This window comes from Odocoileus virginianus, chromosome 26 (genome assembly GCF_023699985.2).
Source record: "Odocoileus virginianus isolate 20LAN1187 ecotype Illinois chromosome 26, Ovbor_1.2, whole genome shotgun sequence".
NCBI classification, from domain to species: domain Eukaryota; kingdom Metazoa; phylum Chordata; class Mammalia; order Artiodactyla; family Cervidae; genus Odocoileus; species Odocoileus virginianus.
In genome coordinates, this window is record NC_069699.1 from 13,482,003 (window position 1) to 13,505,645 (window position 23,643).

Genomic DNA, 23,643 nt, shown 5'->3' on the forward strand with positions numbered 1-23,643 from the left:
TATGCACTGTTGTGTCAATTTCTGAATAGACTTCAGTATTGGATCAATGGTGATTTAATTTTTTTTTTTTTTTTTTTTACTGTGCAGCAGCCATAGGCATCTATGAGAGTGGGCTCCAGGTCCATAAAGTCTTGTGGGTGCATATTCACCAGTTCAATTTTCTGAAGGTGCTGCAGGAGTTGCTTTCATATTCTTAGGTTTTGATACTGAACTCAGTACCACGGGACTGGAACAGTACTCCATGCAGTGGAGTCCTCAACAACCAGTCTGGACCTTATAAAAAGAGGTGCCCTCAGTATAGATATGGTCTGATAGATGGAGATGTTAGAAGGTCAGTTTCTGCAAACACACTGCAAGTCTCTAGCAACACCATGAATTCCTGGAACAGGGCTTTTATATGTTCTACTCTTCCCTAACGTATTTATGAATTGGATCAGATATAATGAAAACACTTATCAGTTATTGATATGCCCCAAAAGATAGTAAGTTGCCTTTCCCCCCCTCAATCACAGAGGACGCCATCCCTATCCTCAAGGAACTTCCAGTGTAGCTGGAAGAATATTCAATAATGTCCGTTAAAAAGTCACAACAACTAGACAAGGCTGAAAATCTGAGTATCAGATGAGTGCCAGAAACTCTCTGGGTTGGGCGGCTCAGAGGAGAGAGAAAGAGGCTACAGAGAGAGAGTAGAATTAGGGAAGGAGAGCAAGGAACTGAATCTAAAATAAAGGGTAATATATTACAGTGTGTGCGTGGTGCACGCTAAGTTGCTTCAGTCAGGTCCAACTCTTTGTGACCGTATGGACTGTAGCCCGCCAGGCTCCTCTGTCCATGGGATTCTCCAGGCAAGAATAGTGGGGTGAGTTGGCATCTCCTCCACCAGGGGATCTTCCTGACCCAGGGATCAAACCTGTGTCTCCTGGGTCTCCTGCATTGGCAGGTGGGTTCTTTACCACTAAGGCCACCTGGGAAGCCCAATATATTAGAGTAGATTCCAGAAAGCGGGAGCCTTGTTTCAATCCATTGTTTCTTAATGCCTAGAAAAGAGTGGTTGGATGGCATCATGGACTCAATGGACATGAGTCTGAGCAAACTCCTGGAGATAAAGAAGGACAGGGAAGCCTGGAGTGCTGCAGTCCATAGGGTCGCAAAGGCTGAGACACCACTGAGGGACTAAATACCAGCAACAAAGAACAGAGTGGGCACATAGTGAGCAAATGGTAAATAGGAAAGAATGAAAGGTAGGGAGTGATAGCAATACAAAAGCAGGCAGTATCTGATGGCTAAAAGACTTGAAAACAGGTCAAGAAGTTTTGATATTTACATTAGTGATGCCCCCTCAAGAACTCTTAAGTATCTAAACGCTGACTCTTCTCACCCGTCCCTGTGCACAGTGGGCGGGATGGACGGGGGCTGCTGGTATGGGTCACTCCTGTTAACTCCAGGGTCTGGAGTAGTGCCCGGCATTATCAGTGAATATCGACTGACTAAAAGGCCAGTCGCCCTCTCCCTCTGGCCACCCACCTGCGGGGAAGGGCCGGCCGAAGGCCACTCAGCTCCTCCATCAACGCATTTCCATTAGAGAATGCAACATTTACTGAACGCTGGCCGGGCTCTTTCTGGGCAAGTCGCGCCTCAGTCCCCAAGGTACTGCTAGGTACTAGTCCAGTGCCCAGCACCTGACACTCAATATCAGCGGATGATGCATTAATCAGTCATTATTGAAGCTGGTTACCACCTAACGCTGCCGAACGAGCCTCACCGGTTTCCCGCGGGTGGACGGTACCGCCTAGCGCTCACAGCAAAGCGCGTCAGACAAGATGACGTCGGCGTGGCTGGTGGGTGGGGCGGCTTGGCCCGGCACGCGCACGCGCGCTGTCCTGTCCTGCGAGTGGGCGGGCGACGCATGCGCGGGTGGCGGCCTTAAGGCGGCCGCGGCCCCAAGCATCCCAGTCGGCCTGTCAGCCGGCTAGGAGGTACTGTCAGGCCGTCGCGCGACAGCCATGGCGGCAGAGGAGGAGGAGGTGGACTCGGCGGACCCGAGTGAGAGGTCAGTGCAGCGGGGGCTGCTTCTGGCTCGGGCGCGCGGGCAGTGCTAAGGACTCTAACCTGCCCAGTCGTTCGGTCGTCCCGCCCCGGCGCGAATCCCGCGGCGCGGGGGAGAGAAGCCTCTGAGCCCGCTCTGCCCTCAGCGGGCGCCCTTCGGGTCTGAATGTGACCCCGGCTGCGCCAGGAGGCCGTTTGACCCCCACGCCGATGGGTCCCGCGGGGTCGTGTGAGCGGCTCCGCCGGGCGGCCGCGGAAGTGGCTGGGCACCCAGCCATGCTGAGGTCAGTTTTGCGGCAGAGGCGGCTGCGGATCCCAGCCCTGCCCCAGCTGGACCCACGGGCGCTGAGCGGCGTCGCTGCACTTGACTCGAGTCACGGGAAATGGCCGAGTCACTGTCCGCTTCCGAGCGCGGCTTCCGACCTCAGTTAAGCGCTGCGCTCGGTGCAGCCGGGAGCGAGGGCGAAAGTGCAGTCCGCCAGAGTGTCTCCGGAGCCTGAGGAAGGGGCGGCGCTTCCTCGGGGCAGTGGTGGACCGACAGTCCAGGTTCAACCCAGAAGCCGCGGGTCGGAAGGGGCTGTCGGGGGGAAAGGGGCTGGGGGAGTGAGTCTAAGGCTTTAGTTTTCAGAAAATGTGTAATTTACTAGATAGTTTACAGAAAGAAAGTTAACACGATCTGGATAGCAAGTTCACTCAATAATCTCTCAGAGATCTTCCTTTGCTTCCAAGTGTTCTGGCGTTACTGGAGAAATGTGTGTGTTTGCTCTTCAGAAGACACATGTGTAGAAACCTTTATGAAAGTGGGAGAAAGATGTCTAGTGGGAAGCTTTTTTTAAAAAAATTTATTTATTGAAGTATAAGTGATTCGCTCTATTGTGTTCAGGTGTACATTAAAGTGATTCAGTGCAAAAAAAAAATATATATATATATTCTTTTCAGATTCTTTTCCATTATAGGTTATTACAAGGTATTGAATATAGTTCACTGTGCCATACAGTAGGTTGTCGTTTATTGTTTTACTTATAGTGGTGTGTATCTGTTAATCCTAAATTCCTAATTTATCCCTCCCCCCTTTCCCTTTGGGTATTCATAAATTTGTATTCTATATTTGAGTCTGTTTCTGTTTTGTAAATAAGTTAATTTTTATCATTTTTTTTATTCCACATGTAAGGAATATCCTCTGATACCTGTCTCTCTCTGATTTTGTTCTCTTAGTATGATTCATCCATGTTGCTGCAAATGAGATTTTTCATTCTTTTTTTGAGGTCAGTGTTCCCTTACGTGTATGTGTGTATATATACACACCACATTTTCTTTATTCATTCATCTGTTGATGGACATTTAGGTTACTTTCCTGTCTTCCAGGACTTACAAATAGTGCTACTGTGAATATTGGGGTGCATATATCTTTTGAAATTAGAGTTTTCATCTTTTCTAAATATATCCCCAGGAGTGGGACTGCTGGATCATATGGAAACTCTATGTTCTTTTTAAGGAACCTCCATGCAGTTTTCCATAGTGGCTGTACCAGTTTACATTCCCATCAACAGTTAGGAGGGTTCTAACGAGAAACTTTTTTGATATACAAATGTATTGTTTATTTTATTGTTTTCTAGTAGTTTCATGCACTTAGCAGTAGATGAAGAGCAGTTAATTAGTGAAAAGATTACATTGCTGTGAACATTATTGTCTTATTTCTCAAAGCCAGTCATTCAGATTGGAAAGTAAATAAACCTATATGCTAATCCCCATATGTGTTTAATATTTTGACAGCAGTTCTACTTCAGATGCTAGGAGAAATTTGTGTTATGAAACAACCTAAATGACAGAGGATAATATAAAGTCCCATGATAGATGGGGTGTTTGGAAAGATGACAGAAGGGAAAAGTTGTGAAATACTAGAAACTAGCTTCTTCCCTTGACTTTTGTTTATGTGAGTCACTCACTTCACAAGTCCATTGTTTTGATTTGTCGATGAATTTACTTGTTGAGGTAAGATGCCTAATGTTGTGTAATCACAAGTAGGAACCTGTTAGCTGTCACCATCTAGTTCATCACAACATTTTTGGCTCTGAGACTACTTTTATGGGGTCTGTTGGCCTCCATGTTGTTGGGAGGCTTGCGAGTCCAGGGTACAACCAGGAAAGGAATTTGCCATTTGGGGTGACAGCAGGAGGTCCCTGTGGATAGAGTATAAACTACCCTTAGCAGCTGACCAGTCATAGTCCCTTGTTAGAGGTGGACTTCTTTGGTGTTCTTGGCGGTACACTTGAGCAGTATCCAGTATATAAACTGCTGTGGCCTTATGAACTCTACTAAGCAAGTATCCGCTTATGCTGGGTGTTCCCTAATGTAGTCATATTAAACTTTAAGGTTGAGCTTATGTGCTAGGTATTACTATACCCATTTTTCAGGTGCAACTGCAGCTGGGACTGCAGCTGGCACTCCACCAGTGAATAGTGGGAGTGGATTGGAACTCCCTCGGTATCTGGATTTAGTCTAAGGAGCTCTCCCACATCTCTGCTTGTTTCCCACTGGGATTGGGTTTACTAGGATGTTTAGTTCTTATTTCCTTTGCTTCACTGATACTTTGTTATTTAGTCCTTCATTGATACAGAGCTCACTTCAATTTTTTTAATTGGTTAATCAGCAGTCAAGAGCAAAGTGGGTTATGAGAAAACTGGAGTCTTTGAATCAAGTTCCTTATTCTTAAGACATTTCAGATCTAGATGGGGCAATGATATTAACAAAGGAAACAATTATAAAACGGTCATTTTAAGGCTTTTTGTTCTTCACTTGGTAAATCATGTCCAACTCTTTGCAGTCCTTTTAACTATAGCCACCCCAGGTTCCTCTGTCTATGGGATTTCCCAGGCAAGAATACTGGAGTGAGTTGCCATTTCCTTTTCCAGGGGTTCCTCCTGACTCAGGAATCAAAGCCATGTATCCTGGTTTGCAGATGGATTCTTTACCACTGAGCCACGCTGAGAAACCCCAAAGGCTTTTTGGATCATTTGATTATCCTTTCCTTCCTAGTGCAGACGGGCATGCCTCAGAGCCATTTGGTTTTCAACATCTAATCCTTTTCAGTTGCAGTACAGTTGAGATGCCTCAGAGCCATTTGGTTTTCAACATCTAATCCTTTTCAGTTGCAGTACAGTTGAGAAAGCAATATGTAACAAGAGTTAGGTAGTTCTGTTAATTGCTGCAAGGGTTGTCCTAGAGATCGTTTAAGTATCAGTTGGGTTTAGAGGAAAGCTGTCATGGAATTGCCTAGTTGCAGAGTAGAGCACAGACTAGCCAACTTGCAGTGATGGTCCAGAGTTATTGCTAAATTTTCAGGAATTTTGCCAACAGTTGGCAGCTTAAAATCAATCATGGTAGTTGTACTTACATCATGAAAATCATCAAATAGTATAAATAAGGTATTTTTCCCCCTTCATCTCCAGTGGGTTTATCCTACTGGATTTTCATTAGAGTTTGATTGTGTTTTTTTGCCTTGGAGATAAGATAGAGAAATCCACTCTCCTATCTTTTAAAAGACTTTTCAGGTCAGTGACCCCTTTCTGTTGCCATCTCCCCTTTCCAAATCCTTACCTCTTGACTTCTAAAAATCACAGAACTCCTCAGTGTTACATTCCAGTGGACTTCTGTTTTTCTTAATACTTAACCTTTCTTGGGTCCTTTTTAGTGTTTGACACTAAAGATAGCTACTCCCTTTGGAGACTTTTATCAGACCTTCTACCTCTTATGACATTTTGCTTCTTGTCTTACCTGAGACCAGTAGTTAATTTTGTTTTTTACCCCCATTCACTCTCTGCTATTCTGTCTCCATCTGTGTTTTCATTGTGTTGTTTACTCACAACTCCTTGAGCTATCCTGACTGTAGGGAGGGCTCAGAATTCCTTAGGATGAAGCCTTCTTCAGTACTCTAGTGATGTTTCTAATTGGGTATCAAATGTTTGCAACTGGTTTCTCAAATGTAACAAGTCCCAACTAGGATCTCATTTGCACCTCCTTCCCTTGAGCTAAATCATACAAAAAGCTCAGTGTTCCCCTTGACTTCCTGTTTTTATTGGGGTACTTACGTATTACCCAGATAATCATGATGCTGTGATCACTCACCTAGAGCCAGACATCCTGGAATGTGAGGTCAAGTGGGCCTTGGGAAACATCACTACAAACAAAGTTAGTGGAGGTGATGGAATTCCAGTTGAACTATTTCAAATCCTGAAAGATGATGCTGTGAAAGTGCTGCAGTCAATATGCCAGCAAATTTGGAAAACTCAGCAGTGGCCGCAGGACTGGAAAGGGTCAGTTTTCATTTCAATCCCAAAGAAAGGCAATGCCAAAGAATGCTCAAACTACTGCACAGTTGCAGTCATCTCACACGCTAGAGAAGTAATGCTCAAAATTCTCCAAGCCAGTCTTCAGCAGTACGTGAACTGTGAGCTTCCAGATGTTCAAGATGGATTTAGAAAAAGCAGAGGAACCAGAGATCAAATTGCCAACATCTGCTGGATCATCAAAAAAGCAAGAGAGTTCCAGAAAAACATCCATTTCTGCTTTATTGACTATGCCAAAGCCTTTGACTGTGTGAATCACAACAAACTGTGGAAAATTCTGAAAGAGATAGGAATACCAGACTACCTGACCTGCCTCTTGAGAAATCTGTATGTAGGTCAGGAAGCAACAGTTAGAACTGCATGTGGAACAACAGACTGGTTCCAAATAGGAAAAGGAGTACGTAAAGGTTGTATATTGTCACACTGCTTATTTAACTTATGTGCAGAGTACCTCATGCAAAATGTCGGGCTGGATGAAGCATAAGCTGGAATCAAGATTGCTGGGAGAAATATCAATAACCTCAGATATGCAGATAACACTACCCTTTTGGCAGAAAGTGAAGAAGAACTAAAGAGCCTCTTGATGAAAGTCAGAGAGCAGAGTGAAAAAGTTGTTTTAAAGCTCAGCATTCAGAAAACTAAGATCATGGCATCAGGCCCATCGCTTCATGGCAAATAGGTGGGGAAACAGTGGCTGACTTTATTTTTGGGGGCTGCAAAATCACTGCAGATGGTGACTGCAGCCATGAAATTAAAAGACGCTTGCTCCTTGGAAGGAAGGTTATGACCAACCTAGACAGCATGTTAAAAAGCAGAGACATTACTTTGCCTACAAAGGTCCGTCTAGTCAAAGATCTATGGTTTTTCCAGTAGTCGTGTATGGATGTAAGAGTTGGACTATAAAAGAAAACTGAGCGCCGAAGAATTGATGCTTTTGAACTGTGGTATTGGAGAAGACTCTTTCGAGTCCCTTGGACTGCAGGGAGATCCAACCAGTCCATCTTAAAGGAGATCAGTCCTGAGTATTCAATGGAAGGACTGATGCTGAAGCTGAAACTCCAATACTTTGGCCACCTGATGCGAAGAGCTGACTCATTTGAAAAGACCCTGGTGCTGGGAAAGATTGAAGGCAGGAGGAGAAGGGAACGACAGAGGATGAGATGGTTGGATGGCATCACTGACTCAATAGACACGAGTTTGAGTAAATTCCGGGATTTGGTGACGGACAGGGAGGCCTTGTGTGCTGTGGTCCATGGGGTTGCAAAGAGTCGGACATGACTGAGCAACTGAACTGAACTAGGTATTTAGGTTCTTCTGGTCCTCCAGATTAAGAGATGTGGTACTGTCTTTTCACTATCCTTCCCCCAACTCCATTGATCCAAACACAGTATCTGTTACCACGTCCAGTAGCCTCTAAGTGCAGCATCACCTTTCCAGCCCCGTTGTCACCTGGGGGCCACTTGGTTCAGACTCTCATTACTCCCTTTTCTGAATTATTGCAGGTTTTCGGTACATGTTCTGTGCCTGTGCTTTCCACATCACTTAGGTTTTTTAGTTACTTTTACACCCCCAGGGGTACAGTCTTATATGTAGCACAGGCGCCCACAGTAGAGGGCTTCCCAGGTGGCTCAGTGGCAAAGAATCTGCCTTCCAGTGCAGAAGATGCAGGAAATGTGGGTTCAGTTCCTGGATCGGTAAGATCCCCTGGAGAAGGAAATGGCAGCTCACTCCAGTATTCTTGCCTGGAAAATTTCTTGGACAGAGGAGCCTGGTGGACTATAGGCCATGCGGTGGCAAAGAGTCAGACCCTGCTGAGCACTCATGCAGTCAGTCGCACACACAGTGTGGTGTTTTTATATGTCCTCAGCCTGACTTCCAAGCCCTTTGCCGGCAGTGAGGCTGCTCACTTTGGAATCTTATTTCCTTCCTGTGCTCTGGGCTCAATCCAAGCTGTGTCTTTCGTTGTTTCCTACACATGTTCCTTGCTTAACTCCTATTTTTCCATGACTTGGTTCAAGTTGATTTCTCTGACCCCAAACAGATGGTGATCTCCCTTCTTTTAAGATCCATGGTGTTTTCCTACACTTTCTTTATGGCACCTCCATCATGTCCTGTAGTATCGTTTTTCTGTACTTGTTTTGTCAGATCATTGAAGACAAAGCTTTGGTGTTACTGAAATGTCTAGTTGAGCCCAAAGGGGCTTTATAAATAGAAAGTTTCAATAGAATTTTAAGAATTAAACATTTCAACTGTTTTAAATTTATGCTGACACAAAAATTGTGATAAAAAATCCTAGTACTTGATTATTCATTTTGCAGTTGATGATTTAAATTTTTTCATTCTGAAATATCAAGTACATCAATAGATACTGTTATAAGAAATTCAAAGTTTAAATTTGTCTAGGATGAGTTTGAGCAGTTAGAATCATAAACGTAAATTATATCAGAGAATTGCGAATATGGTTCTTCTCCTTGACCTTGGATGAACCAACAGGGAACCATGCTTCGCTGTTTTGCCTGTTCTCCAAAATGCCAGTTACAGACCAGCAAATGCAGATGTCATTCCTGTAACAAAGAACCTAACAAAAGATTTTAAAGTCCCATGGGTGGTACACTTAGTAAAAACAACACTGACTAATACATTTCAAAATAAAATGTGCCTCTGCATGAGTCCTTAAAGTGTATATTATTTATAATAGACATTCAGAAACATTTTATAGTTAGATTTTTGGTCTAATTCCATAGTTCTGTGATTTCTCACTCCTGATTGTGAATCATGAAATAATTGTCTGGAAAAGTGTTTTTTTCCCTTAAAGCTTATTCAATTTGAGACCTAGGATCTTTAGTCTTTCATTTTCTTTATATAGTGGATGAACTCATTTCAAAACTAACAACAAAATGTAACTTGGATTTATTAAGCAATGTAAAATCTAAAAGCTTCATGTGTAGCTTCTTAATTATGTATGTTGGATGATGATGCTATGTCTGGTTCCAGAATGGCTTTCTTACTATGTGCAAGAAGATATGAAGCAATTAGGGGAAAAGATTTCCAGCACATGGAAAAAGTTATGTTAGGAAAATAACCTTAAAAATTGTACAAAAATATTTTTAAATAGAAAAAAATGAAGAACAATACTTACAGGTTAAAAAGTTAAAAGAATGCTAGTTAATGTGTTGAAATATTAATATGTTCAAGAGCCTATGTTGTCAGTGATCTATGATTATGGTAATTTGCCTCCCTAGTATCATTTATTTAAAATAAAATGGCATGTTAATAACTTAAATTATGACTTGTGTGAGACATACTCTTTTTTTTTTCTTCTTCTTCTTTTCCTGGGCAGGATTTAAGAAGTCATTTCCCAGGAAAAAAAGGTCTTTATTTGCCCAAGGGTTGTCATTTTCAGTCTGGAAGTTTTCAGTCATTCACTGGTTAAGGAATTATTTCAGAGGAATACATGTATTCATAACTCTAGTCAGTTTGGATATTTATAATAAAAATGAAAACCTCATAGTTTCTCTAGATGAGCTAGATAGAATACTTGCTTAGAGTAGCTTATAGAGAGCAGTAATAAACATAGTTTTTCTTTTTGATAGTAGCAGTCAGTATAGGCCATTTTAAACAAACCTGTAATATAATGAAATTCTCTTTACTTGTAACCTAATTAGAAATGTTATTTAAGTAGCCAAAACTATGTGGAAACTGACCAGACTTCTGTATGTTTTCTTCAGAATACTTTGAAACCTCTTTCACTGTTTCACAATATTTACAGTTTGTGCAATTCAGATTTAGTAATACTATGGATAGTCAAATGCCTTAGACAAGAAAACAGGAATTACTAGGAAATTTAAATGTTGATAGCCTAGGATACAAGTACAATGTTAATGCTCTTTTATAAAAAAGAGAGAGAGAGTACATAGAAAATTCATGGGGAAAGTTTCAGTTTTCTTTGTAGAACTAGGGATACCTAAAATCAGATTCTTGAGTTAACAAACTGTTAATATGTTAAGTACGTCTTATTTGGCATTCCTTAGAGTTGCCACCTTTGGTACAGTGTTTTAAAGCTTTTACTCAGAAGTCTGCTCACTAAAAGTATTGTTTACATGTTACACGTTGCAAAGCAAGTTTATTTAGTATCTTGTTTAGATGCTTTAGGGCTTGGGTCTTCAGCCTTCCTAGTGACGTTGGTTCTCAATAGATAAGACAGTGTATGATAAAATCTTCTTGATGCCATAGATAGATAGAGTCCCTATTGTGAATGTCTTATCTTTATATTACAGCTGACACTTTTCATCTCTTCTGAAGTCAGGGCCTCAGCAACGTATGATGGTGTTTCCTGTTCATCTGCTTATTAAGAGAAGTTAATTTTTCCTTTTCTGTGTATTTCCCAAAGTTCTGAGGAGGCAGTCCTGCATCTCGTTCACTGTATCATGGCCGTGGTAAATTGAATTGTTCTTTTGAATTTTGTGCCCTCAGAAGTATGGCTGGACATCTGACAAACTTCAGACTGTGTGGTTAGTTCCAATCTCAGTCTTCCACAAAGTAAGCCGAGAAATGCAAAAACAACTCTGGATGGCATAGGAGATTTTGTGGAAGAGGCAGAGGGTTTCTTTGAAGATGAGGTCAATTTCCCCTAAAGACAGGAAGCGAGGTTGGATGGGTGTCTTAGAGAGTTGAACCGTAGAGGTTGCCAGCTAAGTAAGGTGTGGGAACTCATGAGCAAAAGCTTATAAACTGAAAGGAGGAAAAGGCAGACCCTTGCTGTCACTCTTTAAAAATGTGCCTTTGAGCCTATTATGTGCTAACACTCAATCCTGTAGAATAACTCTTAAGAAAAAAATAAAGGCAATTTATATAAAATATTGTCATCTAGTTAAGGCAAAAACTGATTAGACAGAAACATGAGGGCCAAAGGGAGAGAGGTATCTTTACAGTTCCATTAACAGTGAAGATAAACTTTTACTGTATTTTGTTAAATATATTTTTTTCAGTTTAAATATACTTTAGAAAAACCCCACTTAAAAAAAATTAACTACTTTGTTGAAAAAGCTGCTGTAAAAAACCTGGAGAGTTATTATTGGCCCCTCTTGTGGTTGAAGAGCCCTTGTTTTTAATGTAATGCAATAAATAGCCTTGCAAACATAAAAGCATTATTTTGCCCCTTCTCTTTGAGTTAAGGCAATCACTGGGAGGCAAAATGCATAGACAAGACAATCCTATCCCTTAAAAATTGGTTTTGTGATGAATGGTGAATAGATGAAGGTAGGCATGATTCCTATATTAACGGTGGACACATCACATTTTAAACTCTAGTGCCTTGTGCATAGTAGGCATTCAGAAACTGAAATTTTTCATATATAATTTGAATACTGATTGCATTTGTGTTTCCTCTGCCCCAATGTGTCTATGATGTGAGGGGGAACAATAGTAGATTATAGTTCATTTTACTTGTATTTGTTGTTTTTGTTGTACTGGCCTCTGATTCTCTTTGGCCAAGAACTGTGCTGTTATTGAGGGATATTTGCTGAAAAAAATTAATGAAATTGAGTTGTGAGTAACTTCCTATTGATACTAGTGCATGTACTTGTGGCCAGACATAGATGTTGATGACCATCTTGTTAAGAACTTTTTTTAAATTTAAGCTCTGAAGAGCATGAGATTCTTATAGTTTCCTATTAAGCTGCAACTAAAAAACAATAGCTTTAGTTGCAGCTTAGCAGGCAGTTGAATAAATTGGAAGTTTCATTGCTGAAGACTTGAGTTGTTTTTCCTTTGTAATTTGTCAGAAGTTTATGTATTTGCAAATAAACTGATGGTTGTAATGCTTTCTGTTATCTTGATACCTTGATAATAAGTTACAGGTAGCATTTGTCAGAGATGCCTAGAGGTCTTACCTCTTGTTAATTCAGAAGATTTGAAACCGGTAGCAGAGAATGTTAGACTGGAACCTGATTTTAATATAAGCTATTATGGATCTTCTATTCTATCCTTTTTTATTATTGAGGCATAATTGACATATATCTTTGTATTTGTTTCAGGGGTGTAACATAATGATTTGGTATTTTTATATATTGTGAAATGATTATCACAGTCAATCTAGTTAACCATGCATAGTTAAAGAATTTTTTTCTTGTGATGACAATTTTTGTAGATTTGCTCTCAGCAACTTTCAAATATGCAGTACAGTATCACTAACTAAAGTTGCCATGCTATACATTACATCCCCATGACTTACTTATTTTATAGCTGGAAGTTTTTACCTTTTACTCTCTTCACCCATTTTCCCCACTCTCCTCCTCTGTCAACCACCAGTTTGTCTCTGAACTTATTGTTGTTACAGTTGTTTTGAAAGATTCCACATGTAAGTGAGATCATATGAATTTGTCTTTCTCTGTCTGACTTACTTTCACTTAGCATGATACCCCCTAGGTTCACCCATGTTGTACAGATGTTAATATTTCATTCTTTTATATGGCTGAATAATATTCCATTATGTGTATGTTTTTATGTAACGTACACTTTTCATCAGTTTGTTGATGGACACTTAGGTTTTCTTCCGTATCTTGGCCATTGTATTATAGAGAATGCTTCAGTGAACACTGGGGTGCATGTATCTTTTCAAGTTACTTTTTTTGTCTTCAGATAAATACCCAGAAGTGGAATTGCTGGATCCTAGGGCAGTTTTATTTTTTGAGGAAACTTCATACTGTTTTCCACTAACAGTGTGCCAGGGTTCCTTTTTCTCCATATCATCTCTAACATTTTTTCTTTCTTACCTTTTTGATAATAGCCATTCTAACAAGTGTAAGAGGGTATCTCACTATGGTTTTGATTTACATTTTTCCTATGTTAGTGATGTGAGCATCTTTTCATCTGTCTGTTTGCCATCTGTATGTTGTCTTTGGCAAAAAGTGTATTCAGATCCTCTGCCCATTACTTTTTTTTTTTTTTTTACTGTTGAGTTGCATGAGTTCTTTATGTATTTTAGATATTAACCTCTTATCAAATTTATGATTTTCAGATTTTTTCTCCCATTTTGTGGGTTGCCTTTTCGTTTTATTGATGGTTTCCTTTGCTGCGCAGAAGCTTTTTAGTTTGATGTAGTTGCACTTGTTTATTTTTGCTTTTGTTGTGTTCTTTAAAAACTGATACCTGAGTGTTTGGCTTCCAGTCAACCTAAATCTAGGTGCTGACTGAGAATCTCCCCTTTGGGACGCTGTGTTGGCACACCCTCAACTACTGGGAACTAGTAAAAATAAAATTAGCTTCTTGGACAATCACAAAGGATTGAAAGACAGCCAGGAGCTAGGGCAGGGCTGAACAGTAAGATTCATCTCCTGCAACCAACTCTTTACCATTGGGAGAAGTGGTGGTTTTTCATCTAATGCATAGAAAGCAACACAGAGAATCAAGAAAAATGAAGAAACAAAGGAATATGTTTCAAACAAAAAAGCATGATAAAACCTCAGAGGGGAAAAAACCCTACTGAAATAGAGAGAAGTGCGATGGGACCACAGTCAGAAGCCTCCCCACTGGTCCCCAGATCCGGAGGTGTCCCCTGGGCCGCACTCACACAGATCAGGGCCCCAGAGGACTGGACAAGCTCCCTTCTGGAAGATGCTGGTGAGCTATAGCAAGGCAGAGGGTGAGTGTAAGACGGCATCCCCCAGCCTGTGCTCCAGGAACGCACCTCTGTAGCTGCTCGTGTGCGCCACACCAGAAGCCTGCTCCTAAGGCCAGAACTCCTGGACGAGTAAACAGACCTCTTGTGAGAGATGCGGGGTGTGTTTCGTCTGTGTGGTGTCCTGGGGGTGGTAGTCTCCAAGACCTGTCTCTCTGATTGTTACAGCCCCATGGCACCCAGGAACACAAGCCCCTCTGCCAGAGCCGGGGGAAAGAAGGGGTGTCCTCTGGATAGCAAACCTAAAAACTGGGTTAAGACTAGGAAGCGAGTCTCTCACATGAAGCCGGGTGCTTTCAGAGGGCTGCTTCTGGGCTGGGCCCTGGTGCCCGGGAGGCTACCCACAAGCCCTTTGAGCACCATTCCTTGGTGTGCCGCCCCCCAAGTGTGTCATGGCCTTGAGCCTTGAAACCAGGCATTTTGGGGGCTCCTCTTTCAGGTGCCAGTCTGTAAAGTCAGGGAGCCCTATGTGGGTTATGAGCACTTGCTCCTCAGGGAGAAGCAGCTCTGGGTTTTGCGTTACCTCCTGATTGTGGGTCGCTGTGCTGTACAGTAGGATTTATGGTGAGATTGTGTCTCAGCCTTTCCCACCTGCTTTGAAGTGGTTTCTCTCTAGGTTTGCCCCTCTTAGGGAGGGCTTGCTCAGCCAGCTTTTAGGTTATTGTCAGAGGAGATTGTTCCATCTATAGCTGTGGATTCAGTGTGTGCGTGGAGATGAGAGCAGGATCTTCCATCTGGAACCGGAACCCCAGCATTCTTCTTTTCACATATTACCTCCACAGTATAACCCACCTGCCATGAAAACCTGACCAAGTACATTTGCTTGTGTTGTTGTTTAGTCGCTCAGTCATGTCCGACTCTTTTGTGGCCCCATGGACTGTAGCCCGCTAGACTCCTCTGTCCATGGGATTTCCCAGGGGAGGATACTGGAATGGGTTGCCATTTCCTGCTCCAGGGGATCTTCCTGAACCAGGGATCGAACCTGAGTCTCTTGCATCTCCTGGATTGGCAGGTGGATTCTTTACCCCCCGAGCCTCCTGGGAAGCCCAGTTTGCTTATAGTCCTGTCCTGTAATCCTCTGTGTGTGTGTTCATGTGCATACATGGACACATAGTTATGAAACTTACTATGAAGTCTTTATATCTAAAGATAAAAAGACAAGAAGAAATTTGACTGGCAGAGAAAAAGGAAAAATTATATGTATTTGAAAAAAAGTGTGAAGGACAATGCTTCTGATCACCTTCCTAAATTGTTCATTTTGTTGATTACCCTTTTCTTGACTGACCTTTTTGCACTGACATTTGTTTGTTTTTTGTTTTGTTTTGGGAGCTTCAGGCCTGTAACTTGCCCGCATCCTATCTTCTAATGGGAACTGGTGGTACAGGAGGTGCTCTCTGCCTATAGAAATGATCCTCATTTGCCTTCCTTCATCCACTTCTTTTATTTCTTATGACCAAGGCCTTCATTTCACACACACAGTTATGAAGCACTTAATGGCCATCAACCAGTTAGTGTTTTTGGCACTGGCAATATAAGAATGATGTTAAACGTGGGTTTAGCATCCATTATGCTCAGAGTGCAATAGGGCAGATAAATACGGAAGCAAGTAACCAGAGCAATAATAATAACTGTATCTGTGACAAGGGTCAGAGGAGTGACTAATGACTCTTGGCATCAGGATCAGGGATAGTACGTATCTCAGAAAAGACAAGGTGCTCTGGACAGAGGGAGAGCCACAGAGGCATAAAATATTATGAAATTTGGGGAGTTACGAGGTACTGAAAAAGTACAGTGTGAAAAGATTTAAGATGAGGAGAGGGTAATCTATGGATGGAATGTGAGGCATCTTCTGCACGGGCCTGAGGAATATGACTTTGTTCTGTAGGTAATGACAACTCCTCAGACGTTTTAAGGAAGGTGGTCGCCTGAGAAGAGTTTTGAAGTCACTCAGTTCAAGTCACATCTCTATTTATGTCGTTTAATTATGGATGGCATCACTGACTGAATGGACATAGGTTTGGGTGGACTCTGGGAGTTGGTGATGGACAAGGAGGCCTGACGTGCTGCAGTTCATGGGGTGGCAAACAGTCAGACATGACTTTGCAACTGAACTGAACTGAACTGAACTTACTAGCGGCATACTCTTGGGCTTGGTGCTTGACATTTCTGAACCTCAGTGTTCGCATCTGTGAAATGGGTGTAGCCCGAACTGAGAGTATCTTGGATTGTGAGTGACTTAGTCATTCAGCAAACATTATTTATTGAGCACCTGTTATACATAATGCCTAGAGAAATTTTATAGGGAAGGGAAATGCAGTAGGATGAGCCTACAAACCCTAGAAAAATGTGGTAGATGCTGTATCAACCTATTCAGAACTTAACATGTTTTTCTATTCAATGCTATTCTTTTCTTTTTTAAAGATTTTTTTGTTGTTGTGAACCATTGTGGAAGTCTTTATTGAATTTGTCACATTATTGCTTCTGTTTTGTGTTGTCATTTTTTTGGCCACAAGTCATGTGGGGTCTGAGCTCCCCAACCAGGGATTGCACCCACACCCCCGGCATTAGAAGGTGAAGTCTTAACCACTGGACCATTACAGAAGTCCCTCACAGCTCTTCTTATTCATGTATTCTCTATTGTTATTGGTGGCATCTCAGACAGAAACCTAGGAATCCTCTGTTATCCCTTCTTTGTAACCAATTATCAAGTTCAGACTGTTTTATCTTTTTTTTTTTTGGTATAAAATTTTATTGTGAATAAAATTTTATTATGATGAAATGCTTAAGTTTTATGTGTTCATTTGATGAATTTTGACATACATACATACATCTGTGTATATTAAGATGGAGAGCTTCACAGTCATCCACTTCTAATTCATTGCAAGCAGTACACTTAAGGTGAAGCAAAAAACTTCATATCATGAAGGTATATTAATATGCTAGGTATTGGGATAGAAACTGAGCATGCAGTGAGTCCTTACCTTCAGGGCTATTTCAGTTAGGTGAGGATACTGATGAGGAAATGTGAGATTGAGGACACAACTTTAGAATTAAGAAAATAGAGCTTGATTACAGGAGTCCATCCTGCCACCTTGATCTAATCCTCTTTGGGTATGTGGGAGAAATGGAATCTAATCTGAGGTTGATAAGAGGCTAATGAATCATGGGAAGAAGGGGAGAGATGTATTCCAAGGATATTCAGGTCCGGGAACAAGAGGACAGGGAATGTTATATGTCTAGAGGACAGAGAATAAGAAATGCAAAAATGACATTAAAGCTTCAAGTGAAAGGCTGGAGCAAGGCTGCAGGTCCCAGGGCAGCTCAACTGGAAGTAGCCTTACCTTTGAGACAAGCAGTTTATGTAAAATGACAATTCTCTGTTAATTCTATCTTTGCGCTCCCTCTGAACCTTATATAAAACTCTTATTTTATGCCTCATCAGTGTTAGTGAATCATAGCTATTGTTGTCAGTATAATAACTACTATGTATTGGTGTATTTATTCTACCTTGGAGCATACTTCCTGCTGCAGAAGACGTGCAGCACTGGGAAGGCAGGTGGTAGGGGCGCAGGTAACTGGAGTGATGCTGCTCCGGACTGAGGAGTACCAGCAGCCACCAGGAGAGACTAGGAGTTTTTCCCTTAGAGCCTCTATTGGGAGGCTGGTCTTGCCAGCAGCTAGGTTTCAGCCCAGTGACACTGAATTCAGACTTCGGGTCTCCAGAGCTGTGACAGAATGCATTTCTGTGGCTTGAAGCATGTGGTAATTTGTTAGAGCAGCCTTTGGCAGCAGTGCCCTTGTCAGCTCACCACATGCACGGCGTACTTCATTGTGTACATGTGCTCATGCCTTTCCTGCACGGGGATGCCTGAACTGCCACTGCAGCTTTCGAAATATCCGCTGGTTTAGGTTCAGGATGGTGGAGTAGAAGGATGTGTGCTCATCTCCTCCTGTGAGAGCACCGAAATTGCAATGAGTTGTTGAACAACCATCAACAGGAGGATGCTGGAACCCACCAAAAAAAAGACACCCCACATCCAAAGACAAAGAAGAAGTCACAGCAAGACGGTAGGAGGGGAGCGATCACAATAAAGTGAAAATCCTAAACCCACCAGGTGGGTGATCTACAGACTGGAGAACAATAATGCCAGTGAAGTTCTTGCACTGTTGTGAAGTTTCTGAACCCTACATGAGGCTTCCCTGCCTCGAGATCTGACAAAGGGACTGGGAATCCTCAGGGAATCTGGCCTTGAGGGCCAGCGGGATTTGATTATAGCCTTTCCAGAGGACTGAGGGAAAACAGAGACTCCAGTCTTTGAGGGCACAAACAAAATTCTGAGCACACGAAGACCCAGAGGAGAGCAGCAGTAACCGCACCGGAGACAGAACCAAAGCTGGTATTGGAGGGCTTCCTGTGGAGATGTGGGTCAGCAAGGGCTCACTGCAGGAACGGGGGCACTGGAAGGTCCCCCTTGGTGTAAACCCTCTTGGAGTTCACCGTTAATCCTACCATAGAGTCTGTAGACCCCAGGGCTGGGTTGCCCCAGGCCAAACAACTACCAGGGAAGGAGTGCAACTCTACCTATCAGCAAATAATTGGATTAAAGCTTTACTGAACAAAGGCCATGCCTGCCAGAGCAAGACCCAATTTTTCCCATGCCAGTCCCTCCCATCAGGAAGCTTACACAAGCCTCTTAGCCTCATTCATCAGAGGACAGACAGAAGCAGTTTTGCAGCGGCTAAAACAAAAACCATATTACAGAAAGTTAACCACGATGAAAGGAGAAGACAATGGCACCCCACTCCAGTACTCTTGCCTGGAATATCCCATGGATGGAGGAGTCTGGTAGGCTGCAATCCATGGGGTCGTGAAGAGTCGGACACGACTGAGCAACTTCACTTTCACTTTTCACCTTCATGCATTGCAGAAGGAAATGGCAACCACTCCAGTGTTCTTGCCTGGAGAATCCCAGGGACGGGGGAGCCTGGTGGGCTGCCGTCTATGGGGTCGCACAGAGTCGGACACGACTGAAGTGACTTAGGAGCAGCAGCGGCAACCACGACGAAAAAGCAGAAAGTTATGTCCCAGATGAAGGGACAAGATAAGACCCCAGAAAAAACAACTAAATGAAGTAGAGGTAGGTAACCTTCCAGAAAAAGAATTCAGAATAATGATAGTGAAGAAGATCGAGGATTTGGGGAAAAGAATGGAGGCAAATATTGAGAGGATACAAGAAATGTTTACCAAAGACCTAGAAGAATTTAAGAGCAAACAAACAAGAAATGAAGAATACACTAGAAGGAACCAATAGCAGAATAACTGAGGCAGAAGAATGGATAAATGACCTGGAGGACAGAGTGGTGGAAATCACTGCCACAGAAGAAAAAATAGAAAATAGAATGAAAAGAAATGAAGACAGCCTAAGAGTCCTCTGGGACAACATTAAACACACCAACATTCACACTGTAAGGGTCCCAGAAGGAGAAGAGAGAGAGAAAGAACCTGAGAAAATATTTGAAGAGATGATAGCTGGAAACTTCCCAAACATAGGAAAGGAAATAGTCAACCAAGTTCTGGCAGCACAGAGTCCCAGGAAGGATAAACCCAAGGAGGAACACACTGAGACACATTGCAATCAAACTGACAAAATTTAAAGACAGAGATAAAATATTAAAACCAAAAAGGAAAAAAATGACAAATAACATACACAGGAATTCCCATCAGGCTATTAGCTGATTTCTCAGCAGAAACTCTAAAAGCCAGAAGGGAATGGCATGAAAGATGTAAAGTGATGAAAGGGAAGAACCTACAACCAAGAATACTCTACCCAGCAAGACTCCTTCAGATTTTTTTTTTTTAAAGTAAGTTTACTGGAACCACTTGAGAACATTTATTCATCCATAGAAAATTTTAAATAATTCTGTTTTTTATCCCCACAGCTCCAATTAGAAATGTAACTCAGATTGTATTGAATGTATAGATTAATTTGTAGACGATTGGCATCTTTAAAATAAACAAGTACATCCTAAATGATGGCTCACCTCTTCATTTATTCAGATCTTCCTCTTTATCTGCTGTTAGAATTTTAAAATCGACTCCTTCAGATTTGATGGAGAAATCAAAAACTTTTCAGACAAGCAAAAGTTAAGAGAATTCAGTACCACCAAACCAGCCTTACAACAAATGCTAAAGGAGCTTCTCTAGGCAGGAAACAAGAGAAGCAAAAGACCTACAGGAAATAAACCCAGAACAATTAAGAAAATGGTAATAGGATCATACATATCCTTAAATATCATAATTACCTTAAATGTAAATGGATTAAATGCACCAGCCAAAAGACATAGACTGGCTGGGTCAATGAAAACATGTGCACTTAATGCCCTTCCACTTACCACATCACTCTGCTTGACCCTCCCTAAATTGTATGTAATTATTTTATATTGTTAGTCATGTTCCAGTTATGACTTGCAGTGTAATTAACTTTTATTTTTGTCTGTCTATTGATTGTGAAAGCTGATAAATATCTTTTACTATTGTGATTACATAACTATGATCACAGTGTTACTCACTCAATACTCTTGTATCATGATTGATCAACAGAAAAATAATAGAACTCTGTATCACCAAAACTAGGATCTAATAGAAGAACCTGTCATCACTTTTTAAAATCCAGATCATATCAGAATTATCTTGAAATTTTTTTAAAAGTACAAATGCTCAGGTATTGCTTTTTTTCTCCAGAGCTCCAGATATGTTTCTAATGTAGCAGTTGTGTTTACAGACAACTGGACTATATGATGATCTTTTACTTTTATCTAGTTTGTTCATTTTTTGTATTTCATATTCAGTGCTCCCATTTCATTTAGTTTATGTTCTCCAGTTTCTCCATCTCTTCTTTTTTTTTTTTGGATGTTCTTTTTCAAGCCTTTATCAAGTGTAGTAGAAAGCTTTTGTATACATTATATATATAAATATGTATGATATATGTATTTTAGAAGCATGAATTTTTGCCTAATTGGAAAAATTATGGCATTTTGATTCTATTTGACTTAGTATGAATAGAATGCTATATTTCTAATTAAAAAATAGATAGGCAACAAGCAACAAAGGTTTGCTGTATAGCATAGGGAACTGTAGTCAATATCTTGTAAAAACCTATGATGGAAAATAAATTCAAAAATAATATATGTGTATTTGTGTCACTGAATTACCCTGCTGTGCACCTGAAACGTTGTAAGTCCAGTATACTTTAATAAAATGTATTTTTTTTTAAAGGAAAGAAATACCCTATTTGTGAAGATCCAGTCCAAAAACAACTTCCTGATCCCTTTAGGGAGAATTAATCATCATTAGCTCTGTTTGGTAACTGATATGCCCCAAGTGAATAGAATAGTTCTGTAAAGATAGTGTGTGCTTAATAAGTAACTGTAGAGTGAGTTCATTCTATCATGTATTAGAGTTGTTGGGTCTCCTGTTTCTTCCATTAGATTTTTTTTTTGCTTTTTTTTTATTTTTAAAATTGAGATATAATTAACATGTAACATTGTTCAAGATATACAGTGTGTTGATTTATCCATTTATATATTGCAGCATGATTCCCACCATAGCTTGGCTATCACCTCTACCATATCACATAATTCTCTTTTTTGTGTGTGATAAGAACATTTAAGATCTAGTCTCTTAGTTACAAAGTCTACAGTACATTTTTGTTGGCTGTAATCACTATGCCATGCATTCAATCTCCAGAACTTATTCATCTTCTAGTTATAAGTTCTTACCCTCACCTGGTTTAATTTTTCATCATTCCTCATCTTCATCTTCATCCCTGTTGCCTGAGCCTTCATTCTGGCTGTTGCGTCTCATCTGGAACCTGCTTCCTCTTGTTGAATTCTTTTTCTCTCATGAGAAAGGTCATACTTTAAGTGATGCTGGTCAAGTGCCGAGCGCTTGGGAGCTGTCAGGTGACCGCTGATGTCGCGTGTCCTGTCAGGATGTGCCTACGTCTGCTGCTGAGCCAGGATTTGAAGGCTCCCCCTCTGTTTGCCACGAGCCCCACTGTACCTTTCCTCACCTCTTGCCCAAGGCTTGCTTGCTCGTTCTCTGTTTAGCTATCTTCCACCAGATACCTGGGACATTCTCATCATTTGCTGTTTGCTGAAATGCAGAGCTGTTAATAGTTAACCAGGTCACGCTATGGTAGATTTACATGGGCCCGACCTCTGCATTTGTTTTAGGGATGTGTTCTACTCTTAACCATGAGGTTTGAAGCCTTTTTCTTTTTTTTATCTCATTCTTTAATAAGGTTTCTCTTCTCTCTGCCCTCATAGAAAGTGTGTTTTATATTTGCTGTGAACTTGCCATTGAAATGATTGAACTCATGGTCTTTGACTTTTGTACTTCCACCATGAAAAACTGTCTGGCAGTGGGGTGGGGGAATGCCTTTTTTCTCTTTTCTTGCTCTGTCCATTTTTAGTTTACTTGACTGTGTGGAGTGTGACTGTCCATGAAGGTAAGATGGACTTTGAGATCTACATGGAGGTTCTTAGCTTGAAGGTGTCTGTATCTCAGTACTTTATCACAACGCTCTGTACCTATTTGGTGGACTTGTCACCTGCAGACAGCTTCCCCATCACACAGACAGTGAGCTTCCTATTCTGCTTTTCTTCCCCCTGTGCAGCAGTTGGGAGTTGAGAAGAGCATGAACTCACCTCTTTGTATTTTGTTTTGATGCTCTAGGTCAGGATGGCTAACTGGTTGGCTTCCCACATGGTGCCCTACGTCAACCTCACACCTTAAAGAAGCTGAAGAGAAAATTTTAAAATGTAAGGTTTTCTTCTTGTAAGTGAACTGAGCTGTTTACTAAAATAGGTCCAATATATTGCATTGCCTTGAAACTGAGGATAAGATTCTGTGGTGTGTTAGGTGTTGGCAAAAGAACTTTTTTTCCTTTTTCATGTCATCAGTAAGTATGTAAGTGTGGAAAGAAGTCAAGGGTTCTCAAACCTTTTGGTCTTGAGGTCCTTTTATATTCTTCAATTAAGAAGTACCCCAAAGGTCTTTGTTTAGTGGTTATAGCTGTTAATAGTTACTGTATTAAAAATGAAAACTGTATAATTTAAGCTATGGTAACTTATTAATTTACTTTAAAACCCTAGCAATAAACGCACTGCAGCTTGAATAATGTTTTCTAAAAATAGCTATTTTCTGAACAAATGTATGGAGACTAGTAACATTGTTTACAAGTTTACAGATCTTTTAATGTCTGGCTTAAGGTAAGACCCCTGGATGTCTATATGTGCTTCTGCATTTAGACTGTTGGTCATCACTTACCATGTGTTCTCTGGAAGGCTCCACTGTATACCCATCAGAGAATGAGAGTGGAAAAAACAGGTAACGTCTGAGACTATTTTGAAAATAGTTTTGACCTGGGAACGCCTCCCGAAAGGGTCCCCAGCTCACCAGAGGTCCCCAGACTGTGCTTTGAGAGCAGCCTGCAGGTGCTGCAGTGCAAGCAGCCTTGTCTGTTGGAACAGATAGTGGAGTGTAGCCATGTAACCTGGTCTAAGCCCAGG

At 41.3% G+C, this 23,643-nt stretch overlaps 2 protein-coding genes across 7 annotated transcripts in view; one reads left to right on the plus strand and one right to left on the minus strand.

Moving 5' to 3' along the window:
- ANO10 (anoctamin 10) overlaps positions 1-1,857 on the minus strand; it is a 245,179-nt gene extending 243,322 nt beyond the window's left edge. For 2 of the 5 annotated variants that reach the window (XM_070455525.1, XM_070455528.1), the window contains exon 1: positions 1,763-1,856. The gene's annotated coding sequence lies outside the window, so the exon portion shown is untranslated. Of the gene's footprint in view, positions 1-1,524; positions 1,726-1,762 lie in introns of those variants that run through there. The other 3 variants (XM_070455527.1, XM_070455533.1, XM_070455526.1) reach the window with 3 other exon arrangements.
- A 58-nt stretch (positions 1,858-1,915) lies between these two features.
- Positions 1,916-23,643, plus strand: part of ABHD5 (abhydrolase domain containing 5, lysophosphatidic acid acyltransferase) — a 39,916-nt gene continuing 18,188 nt past the window's right edge. The window contains exons 1-2 of one of the 2 annotated variants that reach the window (XM_020905395.2): positions 1,916-2,050; positions 22,808-22,893. In XM_020905395.2, the coding sequence (XP_020761054.1) occupies positions 2,004-2,050; positions 22,808-22,893 (133 nt within the window). In that variant the 5' untranslated portion in view covers positions 1,916-2,003. Of the gene's footprint in view, positions 2,051-2,241; positions 2,331-22,807; positions 22,894-23,643 lie in introns of those variants that run through there. The other variant, XM_020905396.2, reaches the window with a different exon arrangement.